At 44.7% G+C, this 20256-nt stretch overlaps 1 protein-coding gene across 2 annotated transcripts in view; it reads left to right on the plus strand.

Moving 5' to 3' along the window:
* The window catches only part of sema3bl (sema domain, immunoglobulin domain (Ig), short basic domain, secreted, (semaphorin) 3bl), a 188912-nt gene that overhangs the window by 143981 nt on the left and 24675 nt on the right, over positions 1–20256 (plus strand). For both annotated transcript variants that reach the window (XM_043707662.1, XM_043707661.1), the window contains exons 7-10: positions 1287–1429; positions 11387–11501; positions 11846–11915; positions 16234–16378. In XM_043707662.1, the coding sequence (XP_043563597.1) occupies positions 1287–1429; positions 11387–11501; positions 11846–11915; positions 16234–16378 (473 nt within the window). The remainder of the gene's footprint in view (positions 1–1286; positions 1430–11386; positions 11502–11845; positions 11916–16233; positions 16379–20256) is intronic.

Genomic DNA, 20256 nt, shown 5'->3' on the forward strand with positions numbered 1-20256 from the left:
TGGTCTGGCCTACATGTGACTCTGGACCCACAGCAATGTAGGTGACTCTTGACTGTCCTCTGGGATATCGGGATGGGTAATAAATGCTGCCTAGTCAGCGATGCCCACATCTTGTGAATGAATAAAAAAATCATATTTTGCAGGGAAAAAAGTACATTTCCAGGCTTTTTTTGAATTAAACGAAAGCATTGGGGACAACAGTTCCCCTGATGCATGCTCTTAGAAATGTTTCAAACCAATCAGATTCAACTTGCAACTGTTATGCACCAGGGCAGAACCCCACCCCCACCCCCAAAATATTTTAAGAAGGTAGCCTAGATCCTAACTTTTTCTTATTTTAAAGGCAGAAGTGAAATGTGTTTTCCAGGTGTGATGCAGCTGGTCAAATCACTCAGCTTTACGCAAAACAGAATTTATTTAAACACTACAGTTGAAACAAAAGAAAGCAGAATTTAGAATCACTTAACTATTGGAAAACTTAACCAACCCAATACAGCAACTTAACTAACTAACTGTTTCAATCTAGTAACATCCCATAAACACATCCCTTGGCAAAAAGGTAAATTCAAACACAGATTCTTACAGGCAGGAGGGAACAACATCCAGAGAGAGATTTCAGAAGAAAGTCAGAGGAATTCTTTACCGAAGCTTGCAACTCCCCTGGGCACTCACATCTTGTGACTGCTACAGCTAAAACAAACCAGAAAAAGCCTGAACTGGGAGAACTGGCCATTCCCCTTCCATTGTTAAACTAGACACTTCAGCACCTCTGCCTTTACGACCTCTCTTCAAAAAAAACAAGGACAAAGTAACCATTTTAAAGCGACAGCTTCATCACACAAATAATCAACTCTCCGTTTGAATGTGGTGTAAATTGTTGCACTCTTTGAAATTTGGCATTCTTGCATTTGTCCAGATGAGTACAAGTTGAAAATCTTTGAAAATATGTATTTTTTTCAACAATATGAGCAAAATATGTTATTTAGGGAGTTTGTTATACATTGAATAATTTATTGTGTTACATATAGAGTGGTTAGAATGTACAGCTTGCTGCCCCATGGAATAATCAAGGTGAACAAATTGCTGCCTTCAAGGGGAACCTGGATAAACACATGAGGAATGCTCTGCAAATTTATTCCCCTCAAGTGCCCATCCAAATCCCTTTGAATGCATCATCTCAGTTTCCACCAGCCTCATAGGCAGTCGGTACTGATCGTTACCACTCACTATGTGGAAGGGTCCTAAACCCCTGGCACCATCTCAGGGTATTCCTCCTCTTCCTGCAGACCCCAAGTTTGTGGCCGCTCACCTCATTCCAGACAACGTGGATCGTGACAATGACAAGGTTTACTTTTTCTTCACGGAGAAGGCCATGGAGTCAGAGGGCAAAGTCCGAGCAATCTACAGCCGCATCGGACGCATTTGTGCAGTGAGTTGGAGATTCAGAGGATTATGGGGGATCAGGCGGCAAAACAGGGTAGACGAAGATGAACAGCCCTGACTTGACCGAATGGCTTGAGAATGGCTCGAGATATCCCAACCCAATCTAGTCCCACCTGCCAGCACTCAGCCCATATCCCTCCAAACCCTTCCTATTCATATACCCATCCAAATGCCTCTTAAATGCTGCGACTGTACCAGCTTCCACCACTTCCTCTGGCAGCTCATTCCATACACGTACCACCCTCTGGGTGAAAAGGTTGCCTCATAGGTCTCTTTTATACCTTTCCCCTCTCACCCTAAACCTATGCCCTCTAGTTCTGGACTCTGCGACCCCAGGGAAAAGACTTTGTCTATTTATCCTATCCATGCCCCTCATAATTTTGTAAACCTCTATGAAGTCACCCCTCAGCCTCCGATGCTCCAGGGAAATCAGCCCCAGCCTGTTCAGCCTCTCCCTGTAGCTCACATCCTCCAACCCTGGCAACGTCCTTGTAAATCTTTTTTGAACACTTTCAAGTTTCACAACATCCTTCCGATAGGAAGGAGAACAGAATTGCACGCAATATTCCAACAGTGGCCTAACCTATGCTCTGTACAGCCGCAACATGACCTCCCAATTCCTGTATTCAATACTCTGACCAATAAAGGAAAGCATACCAAACGCCTTCTTCATGATCCTATCTACTTGCTACTCCACTTTCAAAGAGCTATGAACCTGCACTCCAAAGTCTCTTTGTTCATCAACACTCCCTAGGACCTTACCATTAAGTGTATAAGTCCTGCTAAGATTTGCTTTCCCAAAATGCAGCACCTCGCATTTTTGGTGTCATCTGCAAACTTACTAACTGTACCTCTTATGCTCGCATCCAAATCATTTATGTAAATGACAAAAAGTAGAGGGTCCAACACCGATCTTTGTGGCACTGCACTGGTCACAGGCCTCCAGTCTGAAAAACAACCCTCCACCAGCACCTTCTGTCTTCTACCTTTGAGCCAGTTCTGTATCCAAATGGCTAGTTCTCCCTGCATTCCATGAGATTGAACCTTGCTAATCAGTCTCCCATGGGGAACCTTGTCGAACGCCTTACTGAAGTCCATATAGATCACATCTACTGCTCTGCCCTCATCAATCTTCTTTGTTACTTCTTCAAAAAACTCAGTCAAGTTTGTAAAACATGTTTTCCCACGCACAAAGCCATGTTGACTATCCCGAATCAGTCCTTGCCTTTCCAAATACATGTACGTCCTGTCCCTCAGGATTCCCTCCAACAACTTGCCCACCACTGACGTCAGGCTCACCGGTCTATAGTTCCCAGGGTTGAAGGATTTGAGCTATAGGGAGAGGCTGAACGGGCTGGGGCTGTTTTCGCTGGAGTGTCGGAGGCTGAGGGGTGACCTCATTGAGGTTTATAAAATCATGAGAGGCATGGATAGGGTAAATAGACAAGGTCCTTTCCCTGGGGTGGGGGAGTCCAGAACTAGAGGGCATAGGTTTAGGGTGAGAGCGGAAACATATAAAAGAGACCTAAGGGGCAACTTTTTCACACAGAGGGTGATACGTGTATGGAATGAGCTGCCAGAGGAAGTGGTGGAGGCTGGTACAATTGCAACATTTAAGAGGCATTTGGATGGGTATATGAATAGGAAGGGTTTGGAGGGATATGGGCTGGGTGCTGGCAGGTGGGTCTAGATTGGGTTGGGATATCTGTACGGCATGGATGATTTGGACTGAAGGGTCTGTTTCTGTGCTGTACATCTCTATGACTCTATGACTCTATTCGCTCTTTATTGAAACTCTGGGATTTTTTAGAATGTCAATGGAAATGAAGAGGGTTAAAACAACTGCTGCCTGCATTTCAATAGCACATTTATAGAATCTCCTATACTGAGGAAGGAGGCCGTTTGGCACATCGAGTCCACGCTGACCCGCACTGAAGAGCAGCCCACCCAGACCCAGCTAATGGAACAGTAACAAAAAAAAACTGCAGATGCTGGAAATCAGATGCGAAAATTGCTGGAAAAGCTCAGCAGGTCTGGCAGTATCTGTGGAGAGAAATCAACGTTAACATTTCGGGTCCAGTGACCCTTCTTCAGAACTGTTTGTCACTGGGAAATGGTTGGTATATATGCCGAAGATGAGGTTGGGCAGGGAGGGGGATAAGTAAACAATAGGTAGTGATGGTACCCAGTGAGACAGAGAGAGATCAACTTTCAGGCAGACAAAGGAGTAGATAAAGGTCAGCCTGGGAGAATCAATAACTGCTAATGGCGACTGTTAGTGGCTGACAGTGGCCCATGTGATGACAAGGCCTGGTGTGTGGTGGTTGGGGTAAGATTAGATTAGATTACTTACAGTGTGGAAACAGGCCCTTTGGCCCAACAAGTCCACACCGACCCTCCGAAGAGCAACCCACCCAGACCCATTCCCCTACATTTACCCCTTCACCTAACACTATGGGTAATTTAGCATGGCCAATTCACCTAACCTGCACATTTTTGGACTATGGGAGGAAACCGGAGCACCCAGAGGAAACCCACGCAGACACGGGGAGAATGTGCAAACTCCACACAGACAGTTTCCTGAGGCAGGATTTGAACCCGGGTCTCTGGTGCTGTGAGACAGCAGTGCTAACCACTGTGCCACTGTGCCACCCAAAAGAATATGGTAACCAGAACTGTACAGAGAATTCCAGATTAGATTCCGTACAGTTTGGAAACAGGCCCTTCGACCCAACAAGTCCACACTGACCCTCTGAAGAGTAACCCACCCAGACCCATTTCCCTCTGACTAATGCACCTAACACTATGGACAATTTAGCATGGCCAATTCACCTGACCTGCACATTTTTGGACAGTGGGAGGAAACCAGAGCACCCGGAGGAAACCCACGCAGACACGGGGAGAATGTGTAAACTCCACACAGGCTGGAATTGAACCTGGGACATGGAAGGTGATGTTCAAACCCTAAAGTTATTGAACTCTACATTGAGTCTTGAAGGCTGTAGAGTTCCCAAAAGATGAGTGCCGTTCTTCTAGCTTGCACTGAGTTTCACTGGAGCATTGCAGCAAGCCTGAGACAGAGATGTTGGCCAGGGGACAGGGTGCTGTGTTAAAGTGGCAAGCAACAGGAAGTTCAGGGTTGCGGACAGAACGTAGGTATTCTGCGAAACAGTCCCCCAGTCTACGCTTAATTTCTGTAATGTGGAGGGGACCACATTGTGGACAGCGAATGCAGTAGGCTAGATTGAGTGAAGTACAGGTACTACAAACCCACTGAATCCCACAGTTACCTTGACTATACATCCTCACACTTGCTTCCTGTAAAGACTCTAATCCATTCCCTCAGTTCCTCTATCTTGCTGTCATCGCATGGGCTGTTACCACAAGCAGTCCATCATCAGCCAATAAGAATCCCCATTAGTAGCTATTCATTCTCCCGGGCTGACATTTACCCACTCCTTTGTCTGTCCAACTGTGTTCTTCTCTCTCTGTGGTCTCCATCTCCACCTATTGTTTACCCCTCCCCCACTCACACCACTCTTTCTTCAGCACCTTTTTCGAGCTACCATCAGTTCTGAAGAAGGGTCACTGGACCCAAAATGTTAACTCTGCTTTCTCTGTCCACAGATGCTGCCAGACGTGCTGAGTTTCTCCAGTGGTTTCTCCTCTTGTTCCAGCTGATGGAACCCCAGGTCTCACTGTATAGGGCAGCACGGTGGCTCAGTGGTTAGCACTGCTGCCTCACAGCGCCAGGGACCTGGGTTTGATTTCCACCTCAGGTGACCGTCTATGTGAAGTTTGTACATTCTCCCTGTATCTGCGTGGGTTTCCTCCGAGTGCTCCGGTTTCCCACAGCTGAAGGATGTGCAGGTTAGGTGAATTGGCCATGCTAAAATTGCCCATAATGTTCAGGGATGTGTAGGTTAGGTGCATTAGTTAGGGGAAACATAGGGTGGGGGAATGGGTCTGGGTGGGATGCTCTTCGGAGGGTTGGTGTGGACTTGTTGGGCCAAATGGCCTTTTTCCACACTGTAGCGATTCTATGATGACTATGATTTTGGGTCACGCAGTATGTTTCAGTTGTTGGGAGCCTGCAGGAGAGTGTACAATGCAGTAAGATCCATCAGTCTGCCTGAACAGTAGTGTTGGATTATAGTCTAACTCTGCTTTCAAATAAAACACTGCTGGATTTAGCCTGGAGTGCCACTTGGGGGACAGCAAGCAGAGGTGATCTCTCCCTTCACCTTTACCCACCCCCATACCCCAACAACATCTACCTCCCCCTCCCCTTGGAGCCACCTCTTCCATGAATGTCGACCAGATGTTTGCCTGATACATTTTTATTCCATCTTGCTGGGGATTTGGGATTGAAGATCCCAGCGACTGTTGTCATAGCTGGAAATGTGTTTCCCGGAGTCTGACAGACAGTAAAACCCGAACGTGTGAGTTGAAGTTTCGAGCCCAGGAAATTGTTTAATAGGCGCCAGGAAGCCTTTTATGATTTTGACAGCAGTTGCTTTATTTTTAATGTTTTTCTTTCAGATCATGATTTGTTTTAACACTTTTTTTTTAACGGGGCGAGTCTTTTTATTGGAATTTTTCAGAAAGACCATAACGGTGGAGTCCCGAAACGAGCTCTCAATGAACGTTTTTTTTTAAAATGAGCACGTTTTTCACTTCAAGGAGATTTGATTAGATTAGATTAGATTACAGTGTGGAAACAGGCCCTTCGGCCCAACAAGTCCACACCGACCCGCCGAAGCGAAACCCACCCATACCCCTACATTTACCCCTTACCTAGCACTACGGGCAATTTAGTATGGCCAATTCACCTGATCCTGCACATCTTTGTGATGTGGGAGGAAACCGGAGCACCCGGAGGAAACCCACGCAGACACGGGGAGAACGTGCAAACTCCACACAGTCAGTCGCCTGAGGCGGGAATTGAACCCAGGTCTCTGGTGCTGTGAGGCAGCAGTGCTAACCACTGTGCCACCGTGCACAGTGCAGTTGAGTCAGTTCTGGAACCTTCCTTTAAGACTTACTTTTCTGTTAATGTTTTGGATTTGCGGAAAATGTATCAAGTTTTCTTTAATAGATGGGTCCTAAGCTATCCTTGTGATAGGTTTTATTAAATTCTTTTCTCATTCCTGGGACTAAGAATGCCACAAAATGGTGCGATGTTGCTTTGATTATTCTGCCCGTTCATCCTCTGACCTGTGGAGATTAACAGCCACAGCGTGAGAAATAAGCTTGGGCTTCATCGAGCTGATGGAGGAGGACAGAGAGGGAAAGAGAGGGAGGACTGCTGTTCCTTGATAGACATGAGTTGTTACATCTTTTTCTCAACTTAATCAGAGCTTTCTTGGTGAGCAAAACACTCTGGCCACTTGGTCTCCCCTACTTTGGGGAAACGAAGCGTAGACTGGGTGACCACTTTGTAGAACATCTCCGTTCTGTTTTCGCAAAACTGACCCTGAGCCTTCAGTTGCCTATCACTTCAACACCCCACCCTGTTCCCTGACCAACATCCCTGCCTCAGGCTTGCTGCAGTGCTCCAGTGAAGCTCAGCACAAGCTGAAAGATCAGCACCTCATTTTCTGCTTGGGAACTCTACAGTCTTCTGACTCAATGTCGAGTTCAAAAAGTTTAGGGCTTGAAGCACCTTCTCCCATGTTCTTACCCCAACCCCCACATACCAGGTCTTGCTATCACATGGAGAAAGTGAGGTCTGCAGATGCTGGAGATCGGAGCTGAAAATGTGTTGCTGGAAAAGCGCAGCAGGTCAGGCACCATCCAGGGAATAGGAGAATCGACGTTTCGGGCATAAGCCCTTCCTCATTCCTGAAGAAAGGCTTATGCCCGAAACGTCGATTCTCCTGTTCCCTGGATGCTGCCTGACCTGCTGCGCTTTTCCAGCAACACATTTTCAGCTTGCTATCACATGGTCTGCTATTACACATTGTCAGCCACTAATTGTCCCCATTCATTCTCCTAGGCTGATTGTCATCCACTCCTTTGTCCAACTGTTCTTCTGTCTCTTTGGGCTCTATCTCCACCTATCATTTAGTCCTTATCCTCTCCCCCAGCATATCTTCTACAGATGAAATAACTTCTTCCTAACTGCCATCAGTTCTGAGGAAGGGTCACTGGACCCAAGAAGTTAACTCTGATTTCTCTCCACAGATGCTGCCAGATCTAATGAGCTTTTCCAGCAATTTCTGCTTTTGTTAGTCTAGTCACATGCTGTGGTGCGAGGTGTCTCTACTCACCCCACACGGAGAAAAGAGTTAGCCCATTCCCTCGGTCTGTCAAACAGACAGGAGCCACGACAACACTTTGGAATTATAGTGAGATGAGGGACTGAAAGAATAGAGTGATTAGATTACTTATAGTGTGGAAACAGGCCCTTTAGCCCAACAAGTCCACACCGACCCACTGAAGCGTAACCCACCCATACATTTACCTCTTCACCTAACACTATGGGCAATTTAGGAAACCGGAGCACACCCACGCAGACACGGGGAGAACGTGCAAACTCCACACAGTCAGTCACCTGAAGCAGGAATTGAACCTGGGTCTCTGGCGCTGTGAGGTAGCAGTGCTAACCACTGAGCCACCGTGCCACCCACAAGCGTGAGCCCTCTTCATGAGCAAGAAATAATTCTGAAGAGATGGAGTAAAACGAGAGAAGCTGGGATTGTTCTCCTTTGGATCAGGGAAGGTGAAGGGAGATTGAGTGATGGTATTCAAAATTAGGAAGGGTTCCAATAGAACAAAGAGGGGAAAAAACTGCTTCTGTGGGGAGGAGAATTGGAAATGAGAAAACAAAGATTTAAGATAGAACATGGAACAGTAGAGCACAGGAACGGGCCCTTCGGCCCACGATGTTATGCCGAACATGACACCAAATTAAAGTAATCCCTTCTGCCTGTCCTTGGTCCATGTCCCTCTATTCCTTGCATATCCATGCGCTTATCTTAAAGTTCCTTTATCGCCCCTATAGTATCTGCCTCCACCACCACCTTGGCAATGCATTCCAGACTCCTACCACTCTCTGTGTAAAAAACTTGTCTCCTCACATCTCCTTTGAACTTTCCCCCTTTCACCTTAAATGCCCCTTAGTATTAGACATTTCAACTCTGGGAAAAAATTCAGACCGTCAACCCTGTTCATGCATCTCATAATTTTATAAACTATCAAGTCTCCCTTCAGCCTCCACCACTCCATAGAAAACAATCCGAGTTTTTCTAGCCTCTCCTCACATCTCATATCCTCTAATCCAGGCAGTATCCTGGTAAACCTCTTCTGCACCCTCTGCAAAGGTTCCACATCCTTCGTCTAAGTGAAGCCTAACACGGCGACATGACATCCTGACTCCAGTACTCAGTGCCCTGACCAATGAAAGATAATTACCAAAGAAGCTGGGGGAGAAATGAGAAAATCGTTATTTGTACAACAATTACAATCTGAATGCATTGCCTGAAAGGATGGTTGGAGCAGATTTTAATTCATCCGTTTAATTTAATTTAATTTATCACTGACAAGGCCAGTATTGGTTGCCAGTCACTCATTGCATTTGGACTAAAGACTTGTTTGATCATTTCAGAGAGTGGTTGAGAGTCAACCACATTACAATGGGTCTGGAGTGTTGTGTAGGTCAGACCAGGTAAGGACAATAGATTTCCTTCTGTAAAGGACATTAGTGAACTTGATCAGTTTCTGTGATTTGGCGATAATTGTCATGGCTACTTTAGTGAGATCAGCTTTACATTCTTGTTTTATTAACCAAATTTACATTTAGCACCTCTGTCTTCATAGAATTTTAACCTATGGATAAATTCTTAAAAGAAAAAATGGTGCAGGGCTCTGGGGAAAGGGTGAGACTAGGTGGCTTTCTGTTCCAAAAGGTCTTAGTCCGAATGGCCTTCTTTCAATGCTACACTATTGTCTGGCTCAGTAGTTAGCACTGCTGCCTCACAGCAGCAGGGGCCCAGATTCGATTTCACCCTCAGGGTGATTGTCTGTCTGAAATTTGTATGTTCTCCTGTGTCTGTGTGGGCTTCCTCTAGGAGCTCTGGTTTCCTCCTAGAGCTCAAAGATGTGCAGGTTAAGTGGATTGGCCAAGCTAAATTGCTCCATAGTGTCCAGGAATGTGTAGGCTAGGGGGATTAGTAATGGGAAAATGCAGGGTTACCGGGATAGAATAGAGGGAGTGGCATGCTCTTCAGATGGTTGGTGTGGACGTGATGGGCCAAATGGCCTGTTTCCACACTGTTAGGAATTCTATGCTCCAATGTCATCAGCTAGCTTGCAATGGAATCATGATCTTACTGTCCACTGTGTCTCAACATCAAAAACTCCACTGATCCACGTTGGTTCCATAACTGGTAGTACCCATGCCTTTGTGTTTTGTATGTGGATTTCACATTAGTGACATCCATCATTAGCCATAATCAGTGATTATCATGTCTGATAACCTGACTGGGGAGAGTGAACTGATAACCTTTACAAGGCTGGTGTAGATAACCCTTTCCTCATCAATCACGCAGAAGGTTCTGTGTTTGAAATGCTCACATTTGAATCAACAAACTAAACTGTTTGGGAAAGAGCAGGATTATGGAACAGATAGGCAGTGTAATGCTGGTGAATGGTTCAATTCCACAGCTTTGTAGGAGGCAAATGGAGTTCAGTCATTTCATGAGGGTGCACCTGGCTTGGATGTCATGCTTGCTGCAATATCACTGCAGAATCAAACTCCCAGGGAACAGTTTAATTTCTCATTTTTATTGCCTGCCAACTAAAATTCAACAAGCACTAAGATCCCATTCAGCATGTGGGACAGTTAACCTACTGAATTTTAACAGGAAAACCTGAGGGTTCTTTAGTTCTCTCACACGATGCTGGTGTTGCTCGAATGACCAGCATTAGTTGCTCATGCGTCTTTGCTGTTGAGAACGTGGTGATGAACTGCATTCTTGAACTGCTGCAGTCCACGGGTTGAAAGGTAATGGAGATCGGGCAGGAAAGTGGGGTCGAGGCTGAGTTGAGATCAGCCATGATCATTTTGAATGACAGCACAGGCTCGTGGGGCTGAATGGCCTGCTGCTGCTCCTAGGTATAATGTTGTTCTGTTTACATATATTTCGACGATTTGTGTAATGTGCAACTTTAAAAATTTTCCCCTGTATGCCAAGCCAAGGTCATTCATATGCATGTGAGCATAATTTTGATACAGTGATTTAGTTACTAGGTCAACAGTAAGTCCTCCAAACTGTGGTTCTGATAAATATAGATTAGTACCTGAAAGTGGTGAAGGGATTATGGAATATTACAGGAAGATACAAGCTCATTATCTCAAATAAAATGAACTTTTTGGCCTTTTTCTAATCCTAGGTACTCTTGAATGCTTGTCAATTGTTCTGACATAAATTAAGACAAGCAATAAAGAAAGGTTGCTATTTTGACACGTTGATTCAGGTAAGACACAAGACAGCCATCTGCACAAGGTACAAAAGCCAGTTGTTACTAGACAGTGTATCAAAAATCTTTCGACCCAATGGAGTCTCAGTCGCACAATGGAACACGCTGTCAAGGGAAATAGCCACAGACCCTTCACTTGAAATCTTCAAGACCATGTACAGGTTTTCGTTATCAGGGCTACAGTTTCAGCAGGTTTTAGTGATTTAGTGTGCCCTATCTAAATACAGATACCAGTTTGCCATGCAGACCCAGCTGAAACAGAGAAGTGGAAGACAGAGCTGTGATAAAATGTCCTTTTATGATTTGATCTCAATGCAGATTTCGATCTTCCCTTGAAATGTTTATAGGAATTAGCATGTCAGCTGTCTAACTGAGTGGAAGAAGCCTTTATTTAAGGAGTTAATGATGCCAGAAAATTATGCAACATAATTAATGAGGTGTTTACAATGGTATGTTTCAGAATGACGCAGGAGGTCAAAGGGCACTAGTAAACAAATGGAGCACATTTGTCAAAGCCAGGCTGATATGTTCTGTCCCGGGACCTGATGGAATAGACACGTACTTTGATGAGCTTGGTAAGTAGGAGATTATTTTGCTGCAGTTGTCATTGTTAAGTCGAGGAACATTAGCAATGAGGGGATCCATGAACGATATGTCAACACTGGGCAGCTCCAGCAAAGCCAAAGGCAAAACCAGGGAAGTCCCAGGTGTGTTCCTTTAGGATACACTTACTCTTTCACTAGGAGAAGAACACATTTGCCCTGGGGCTAGTGCCAAGGCATGCTGTTAATTCTCTGTTTTTGTAAAGTGCACATTCAAACTCAATACAGAGAATTCTAACTGCCAAAAAAAGCTTCCTTCAAAATAAGAATGGTTTGTTTGGGGGATTCTGTATAATTTCACTTCACCTGTGTTACAGAGGATGTGTTTCTACTGAGAACGAAAGATGAGAAGAATCCTGAAATTTATGCTCTATTTAGCACAATAAGGTAGGAAACCTTTTCATTTAGTCTTAACTAAGAAAAGTGACAGTGTATGGATGTTGCGATGCAGTGGGAGTTTATTCTGCTTGTACTTATCTCTCCCATCCACAATCTCTGGATGTTCGGGAAAAAAAGTGATTTAGGACAATGTCACTGAATTAAAACCCAGTGCTCATACTAATGTACTGGGTTCAAATCCACCATGGAGCTTGGTGGAATACACAACTAGTAATTATGAGCATGGCAAAATTATCATTGATTGTCAGGAAAACTCATCTTGTTCAATTGATGTCCTTTAGAGAAGGAAACTGCCATCCTCACCCGGTCTGGCCTACATGTGACTCCAGACCTACAACAATGTAGTTGACTCTTAACTACCCTCTGAAGTGGCCTAGCAAGCCACTCAGTTCACGGGAAATAAATGTTGGCCCAGCTGGTGATGCCCACATCCTTTTAAAAAGAGGTGGGGTGGGACGGTGGCTAAGTGGTTAACCCAAATGCCTCATAGTGCCAGGGACCCAGGTTTGATTCCTGTCTCGGGTGACCGTCTGTGTGGAGTTTGCACATTCTCTGCATGTCTGCGTGGGTTTCCTCCGGGCGCTCGGGGTCGGTGTGGACTTGATGGGCTGAATGGCTTCCTTCCACAGTGTAGGGATTCTACGATTCTATGTCCGTCAGAAAAGAGGTATTGAGGACTTTGATTTAAAACCTTATCTGAAAGGCAGTAACTTTCTCACTATACTGCCTTGGAATAGTAGTTTGGAATATGATCGATCCACGCTTGGCCCTAGGCTTTAACAGCTACCCAATTACAGCTACGTTCAGCACATAAGTGGGACACTACATGCTCAGTGAGTCTTCTTGTGTTTTAATCTGACCAGTTAGGCTCATAGATTAAAGCTCCAGATTCTTTGAAATTGGGATTTTATGGCCAGGTTTCTAAGAGGCAAGAAACACAGGAAAATAAAGAAAAAGCAAAAGGGTTGGTAACTCCTGTTATAACATGTATGATGTGGTGCATTAAATTACTGCATTTCTCTCTTAAGCTGATTGGTTGTGGGATTGAGTTTTAGAACAGGGACACCTAGGGATAGAAACTGGCGAGAAACCTATTGTTTGGAGATAAAAACAGATGCAGGGTACACCAGAGGATCATGTTCCCAGAAAACGTCAATTCTCATGCTCTTCAGATGCTGCCTGACCTGCTGTGTTTTTCCAGCACCACACTCTCAACTCTGATCTCGAGCATCTGCAGTCCTCACTTTCTTCCAGTAACATGTCAGGTATATGAACTGCATTAGTATGTGATATTTCCAGTGTCATGACCAACCAGTTAACATAAGCAACAACCCAATGCATCCACTGCAGAGGGTGCAGTGTCCATTTGTTGTATGCTGGATTATGTAAATCAGCTCACTGCCTGTGACTGGTTAAACCCCTTGATGGGAACTCAAAAACAAAGTAAACGGAGTCGTAGAAAGAGCTGAAAGGAAGAGCCAGAAGCAAGCTGTAGACATTTTAAAGCATTGTGAACCAAAATCTACTGCACACCTCTCAGGGTGGCAGTATGGCTCAGTGGTTAGCGCTGCTGCATTACAGCACCAGGGACCTGGGTTCGACTCCTGCCTCGGGTGACTATCTGAGTAGGTTAGATTCCCTACAGTGTGGAAGCAGGCCCTTCGGCCCAACCAGTCCACACCGACCCTCCGAAGAGTAACCCACCCTGACTCACTTCTCTCTGATGAATGCACCTATCACTATGGGCAATTTAGTCTGGCTAATTCACCTGACCTGCACATCTTTTTTTGGGCTGTGGGAGGAAACCGGAGCACTCGGAGGAAACCCACGCAGACACAGGGAGAATGTGCAAACTCCACACAGACAGTAACCCAAGGCTGGAATCGAACCTGGGACCCTGGTGCTGTGAGGCAGCAGTGCTAACCACTGAGCCACCGTGCTGCCCCATGCCATCTGTGTGGAGTTTGCACATTCTCCCTGTTCAGTGTGTGGCTTTCCTCCGGGTGCTCTGGTTTCCTCCCACAATTCAAGGATGTGCAGGTTAGAAGAATTGCTCATGTTTCACAAGGATGTGTAGGTTAGGTGCCTTAGTCAGGGGTAGACATAAAGTAGGGGAATGGGTTTGGGTGGGTTACTCTTTGGAGGGTCGGTGTGGACTTGTTGGGCCAAATGGCCTGTTACCACACTGTAGGGGTTTTATGATTGTAGTGTCACCACTACACAGATCTGAGGTATAAAATATACAACAGAAGGGTCTAGAGAAAGCCATGAACCATTAACTGGGCATCCACAAAAAAACACCCACAGTCAATTCAGGAAGTAAATTCCTGCAGGTGCTAAAAACAATAAACACTGGAGATCACAGCGGGTCAGACAGCGTCCATGGAGACAGAGCAAGCTAATGTTTCCAGTTTAGCTGGCTCTGATAAAGAGTCACCTAGAGGTTAGCTTCCTCTGTCTCCATGGATGCTGTCTGACCCATTGTGATCTCTAGCATTTGTTGCTTTAAGCACAGTCAATTCAAAACTTCTATACTTTCAAAGCGTATTTATTGTACGTGAGCATTACTGGGCTAGGCCAACATTTGGTTCCGGTCCCTAAGTACCCTGGAGAAAGACGGTAGTGAGTTGCTTTCTTCAACAACTACAGTCCTGAAATGTGTAGGGATGCCCATAGTGCTGTTACACAGGGTGTTCCACAGTATCAATGAAGGAACAGTGATTCTGTTCCAGATCAGGATGGTGTGTGACTTGGAGGGGAATTTGCAGGAGGTAGTGTTCCTGTGTATCTGCTTCCCTTATGCTTCCAGGTGGTAGACTCTACAGGATTTGTTCATGCTTAAATCGTCTTGGTGCGTTCCCGCAGTGCAACTTATGAATGGTCTACACTGCCGCCCCTGTGGACCGATGATGGAGGGAGTGAATACCGAACATGATTGATGGGGTACCATTCAAGTGGGCTGCTTTGTCCTCTTACGTATAATTGGAACGGAGTATTAGGTTTACAAATTTACTTTACAGTTTCAAAAAATATAAACTGTGAGAACACAGGCCCAATGGCTTATGAATATCGGATTACTTTCGATTCAGCTGCAGTTTGCTCTGCAGTTCCTTGAGGTTCTATGAAAATAAATAGCAATGAAGGTAGTTTGACAGAGCGGTGGGACTGTGCCTGGGTTAGCTGGATCTGATAACAGGTAAACATATGATAGAGCTGTGCAATTAAACTCAACGTCCCTGGACAAGGGAGAGGAAAAGCAGCCACAGTTCAGTAACTCCTGCTGTTGGATGGGAATGGGATCAGACCGGACTGTGTCAGCTTTCCATCATTCACTGTCGAGGCTGACGTGATGAAGAATTATTGGAAATCCTGTCTTATGTTAACGCAGTTAATAATAATTAGATGTAGGTATGGATTAAATGGAATAATATTAAATGGGTATAAGATTTTTTTCTTTGAAACTTGCTTTAGGATTATGACGCTGACAATGCAGCACTTATTCCCTTTCTCCCATTGATTATTTTCTTTTTTATTCGCTCATGGGATGAGGGCGTCGCTGGCTAGGCCAGAATTTATTGTCCATCCCTAATTGCCCAGAGGGCAGTTAAGAGTCAACCACATTGCTGTGGGTCTGGAGTCACATGTAGGCCAGACCAGGTAAGGATGGCAGTTTCCTTCCCTAAAGGGCATTAGTGAACCAGATGAGGTTTTCCCCTGACAATTGGCAATGAATTTGTGGTCACCATTAGACTCTTAATTCCAGATTTTTATTGAATTCAAATTCAACTATCTGCCGTGGTGGGATTCAAATCCAGGTCCCCAGAACATGAGCTGGGTCTCTGGATGAACAGTCCAGCCAGAATGCCACCAGACCATCACTTCCCGAAAACAAGAAATGTCAAACCTCTGCGGGTGGGACTGAAATCACATAGGGCTCAGACTAAGTTGGGATGACAGGTCCAACACTGCAGATTGGGTTTTCTTACCACAGGCAACTTTCACAGTCATTTTTTCCCATTTATAGGCTACAAATTGCTACATTTAGACTTCAGTTCTACTGATTATGCTGGTGGAGTTTGAGTTTACAGTCTTTGTCCAGTTTCATATTGACTGGATGGCCATACATACTACATATGGTCAAATGTTAAAAGTGGGGGTAAACGACAGTGGGAATGTTAGCCGTAGATGGTTTGAGAAGCAGAGTTTTGAGACATGGTGTAAAGTTTGGTTCTAATTTGAAATACTGACATAAAGGGATTTTATTTTGGTATTTCATTTTTTAAAAATATTGTAAATATTATTTCAGCAATGTATTCCAAGGTTATGCTGTTTGTGTCTATCATATGGCTGATATACGAGAGGTGTTCAACGGACCGTACGCTCACAAGGAAGGACCTGACTATCAGTGGACTGCTTATGAGGGCAAGGTACCTTATCCAAGACCTGGATCTGTGAGTATTCTACCTTGGGAACCATCATTAAATGCTGCTCTCTTTTCTCCAAATAGTGCGATTTAAAAGAGTGTTACAGGGAGAAACCAGGAAATGAATCTTTAGTTCTGTTGTTTCACTCGAAGCTTTTGTGTTTTATTTCAGTAGTGAAAAACTATTTAACTTATTTTAGCTTTTTATCTCTGCACATGCCCTTTGGAGGCTGCTAACATGCTGTCACTATTCTTAGGCCAAGTGGGAAGACTTGTTTGTGTTATAATGTTTTACTTTTTAAAAATGTATTCATTTGTGAGAAGTGGGGGTGTTGCTGGCTGGCCAGCGTTTATTGTCCATCCCTAGTTGCCCTTGAGAAGGTGGGGTTGAGATGCCTTCCTGAACCACTGCAGTCCACTTACTGCAGATTAACCCACAATGACATTAAAGAGGGAATTTCGGGATTTTGATGCAGTGACAGTGAAGGAACAGTGATATATTTCCAAGTCAGGATGGTGAGTGGCTTGGAGGGGAACTTGCAGGTAGTGGTGTTCCCATATATCTGCTTCCTTTGTCCTCCTAGATGGAAATGTTCGTGGGTTTGGAAGGTACTGTCTGAGGATCTTTGGTGATTTTCTGCAGTGCATCTTGTAGATAGTGTACACTGCTACTACTGAGCATGGATGGTGGAGGGAGTGGACGCCTGTGGATGTAGTGCCAATCAAGCTGGCTGTTTTGACCTGGATGGTGCCAAGCTTCTTGAGTGTTTTTGGGGCTACACCCATCCAGGCAGCTCAGTTGGCAAGCTCAGGCTAACACAGGGACAGATTCCACAGGAAGGAGTAATTGGGGTGAGAAGGGTACCACAATAATCAGGGGTGACATTAATCGACATGTAAATTGGACAAGTCAGGTTGACAAAGGTGGCCTGAGAAACTAAGTTCATAAAATATATATGGACTAGTTTCATAGAGCAGTACATTCTGGTGACAACCAGGGACTAAGCCATTCCAGACCAAGTAGAGTGCAATGTGACAGGATCAATCGATAATCTCCAGGATACAGCCATCACAACTTGATAACATCTCATGTTCAGTGTGAAGGTGAAAAATGTGAGTTTTCCACCTAAACAAAATTAATTATAAGGCTTAAGCAGAGGTAGCACATTAGCATAGATAAAGGAATAACTAATTAGGGGCGGCACGGTGGCTCAGCGGTTAGCACTGCTGCCTCACAGCACCAGGGTCCCAGGTTCAATTCCAGCCTTGGGTGACTGTTTGTGTGGAGTTTGCACTTTCTCCTCCTTTCTGCGTGGGTTTCCTCCCACAGTCCAAAGATGTGCAGGTTAGGTGAATTGGCCATGCTAAATTGCCTATAGTGTTAGGTGCATTAGTCAGAGGGAAATGAGTCTGGGTGGGTTACTGTTCAGAGGGTCGGTGTGGACTGGTTGGGCCGAAGGGCCTGTTTCCACACTGTAGGGAATCTAATCTAATCTAAATTAATGAGTGGAGAGCTGGGGCAAATGGCTAATTTTCCAGTTGACAAACTGTAATTGTGAAGTCCCAAGGGGATCAGTGCTGGGACCTCAATTATTTACAATCTCTAATCAATGCTACAGACTAAGAAACCAAATGTACCGTTGCTTAATTTTCCAACGAGCCCAAAATAAGCAAGCAAGTAAGTTGTCAAGAAGGGGTGAAAAGAGTACAAAGGAAAACAGATAGCTGAAGTGAAAACTTGCCAGATGGAGTTTAATATAGAAAAACATGGATTTGTCCATTCTGAGGGTGAACAATAGAAAAATAGAACACGATTCAAATCAACAAAGACATCACAGAACCCAGTCATACAGAGGTCCTAGTTTATGATGCACAAAATGTTAATGTGCAGCAAGTAAGTATGGACACAAATGGATTGTTGACATCAATTTGCAAGGGAAATGAAATATAGTTTTATTACAGCTTTACATGCCTCTTGGTGAGACCACATCTGGAGCACTCTGTACAATTTTGGTCACTTTATTTGAAAAAGAATATAATTGCATTAGAACCAGTTGAGAGGAGACTGGAGTCAACCCATTCCTGGAATGAAGGTTTTATGTTATAAAGAAAGATTGAGCCTATACCCCATTAGAATTTACAAGGATGAAAGGTGACTTTACTGAAACATATAAGATCCTGAAGGGGACTTGACAAGGTGAGTGCTGAAATGATGTTTACCCAGGTTAAAATTAAGAGGCAAGAAACCAAGCGAGCTGCAGATGCTGGAAAGCAGAACCAAAAATGCTGAAGAAAGGTCACTGGATCTGAAACATTAACACTGGTTTCTCTCTACAGATAATGCTAGACCTGCTGAGCTTTTCCAGCAATTTCTATTTTTGTTAAAAATAAGAGGTCTCCCTTTTAAAACTGAGATGAATCATAGAAACCCTACAGTGTGGAAGCAGGCCGTTCAGCCCATCAAGTCCACACCGACGCTTCAAAGAGCATCCCACCATCTTTATACCTCTGCTTTTTCCATGGCCAATCCACCTAGCCTGCACATCTTCGGTCTGTGGGAGGAAACCCACATGGATATAGGGAGAATGTGCGAACTCCACACGGGCAGTTACCCGAAGCTGGAATCAAACTGGGTCTCTGGCGCTGTGAAGCAGTAGTGCTAACCACTGAAACACCATTTTCCATGAGGACATTGTGTTTCTCTCTCTTAGAAGGTCATTAGCCTTTTCCTCAGAACCAAGCTGGGAGTGTGGGTGCAGGATCATTGAACTTATTGCAGGCAGTGTTAGACAAATTTCTGACTTCAGGTGGTATTGGGGATGGACTACCCAATGGTGGATTTGAGACCAAAATCGATTTTCTCATTTTCTCATCAAATGCAAGGGAGACATGAAGGATCAAAACAAAACAGGAATTACTGGAGAATCTCAGCAGATCTGGTAGCATCTTTGGAGAGAAATCAGAGTTAATGTTTCGGGTCCAGTGACCCTTCCTCAGAACCCAAATGGTCAAGTGGCCTGCTCCTCTGTCCTGTAGTTCCCGCATTTGGTAGTGTTCATGATATTGCCTGCCAGGAAGTGTACAGGGATGGCTCAGTTTCAAACTCTGATTGCCTCAACATAAGACCATAAGACATAGGAGCGGAAGTAAGGCCATTCGGCCCATCGAGTCAACTCCACTTACCCGCATTCTCCCCGTAGCCTTTAGTTCCTTGTGACATCAAGAATTTATCAATTTCTGCCTTAAAGACATTTATCGTCCCGGCCTCCACTGCACTCGCGGCAATGAATTCCACAGGCCAACCAATCTCTGGCTGAAGAAATGTCTCCGCATTTCTGTTCTGAATTTACCCCCTCTAATTCTAAGGCGTGTCCACGGGTCCTAGTCTCCTCGCCTAACGGAAACAATTTCCTAGCGTCCACCCTTTCCAAGCCATGTATTATCTTGTAAGTTTGTATTAGATCTCCCCTTAATCTTCTAAACTCCAATGAATACAATCCCAGGATCCTCAGCCGTCCCTCGTATGTTAGACTTACTATTCCAGGGATCATCCGTGTGAATCTCCGCTGGACACGCTCCAGTGCCAGTATGTCCTTCCTGAGGTGTGGGGACCAAAACTGGACACAGTACTCCAAATGGGGCCTAACCAGAGCTTTATAAAGTCTCAGTAGCACACCAGTGCTTTTATATTGCAACCCTCTTGAGATAAATGACAACCTTGCATTCGCTTTCTTAATCACGGACTCAACCTGCATGTTTACCTTTAGAGAATCCTCAACTAGCACTCCCAGATCCCTCTGTACTTTGGCTTTACGAATTTTCTCACCATTTAGAAAGTAGTCCATGCTTGTATTCTTTTTTCCAAAGTGCAAGACCTCGCATTTGCTCACACTGAATTCCATCAGC

This window comes from Chiloscyllium plagiosum, chromosome 18 (assembly GCF_004010195.1).
Source record: "Chiloscyllium plagiosum isolate BGI_BamShark_2017 chromosome 18, ASM401019v2, whole genome shotgun sequence".
Lineage (NCBI taxonomy): Eukaryota > Metazoa > Chordata > Chondrichthyes > Orectolobiformes > Hemiscylliidae > Chiloscyllium > Chiloscyllium plagiosum.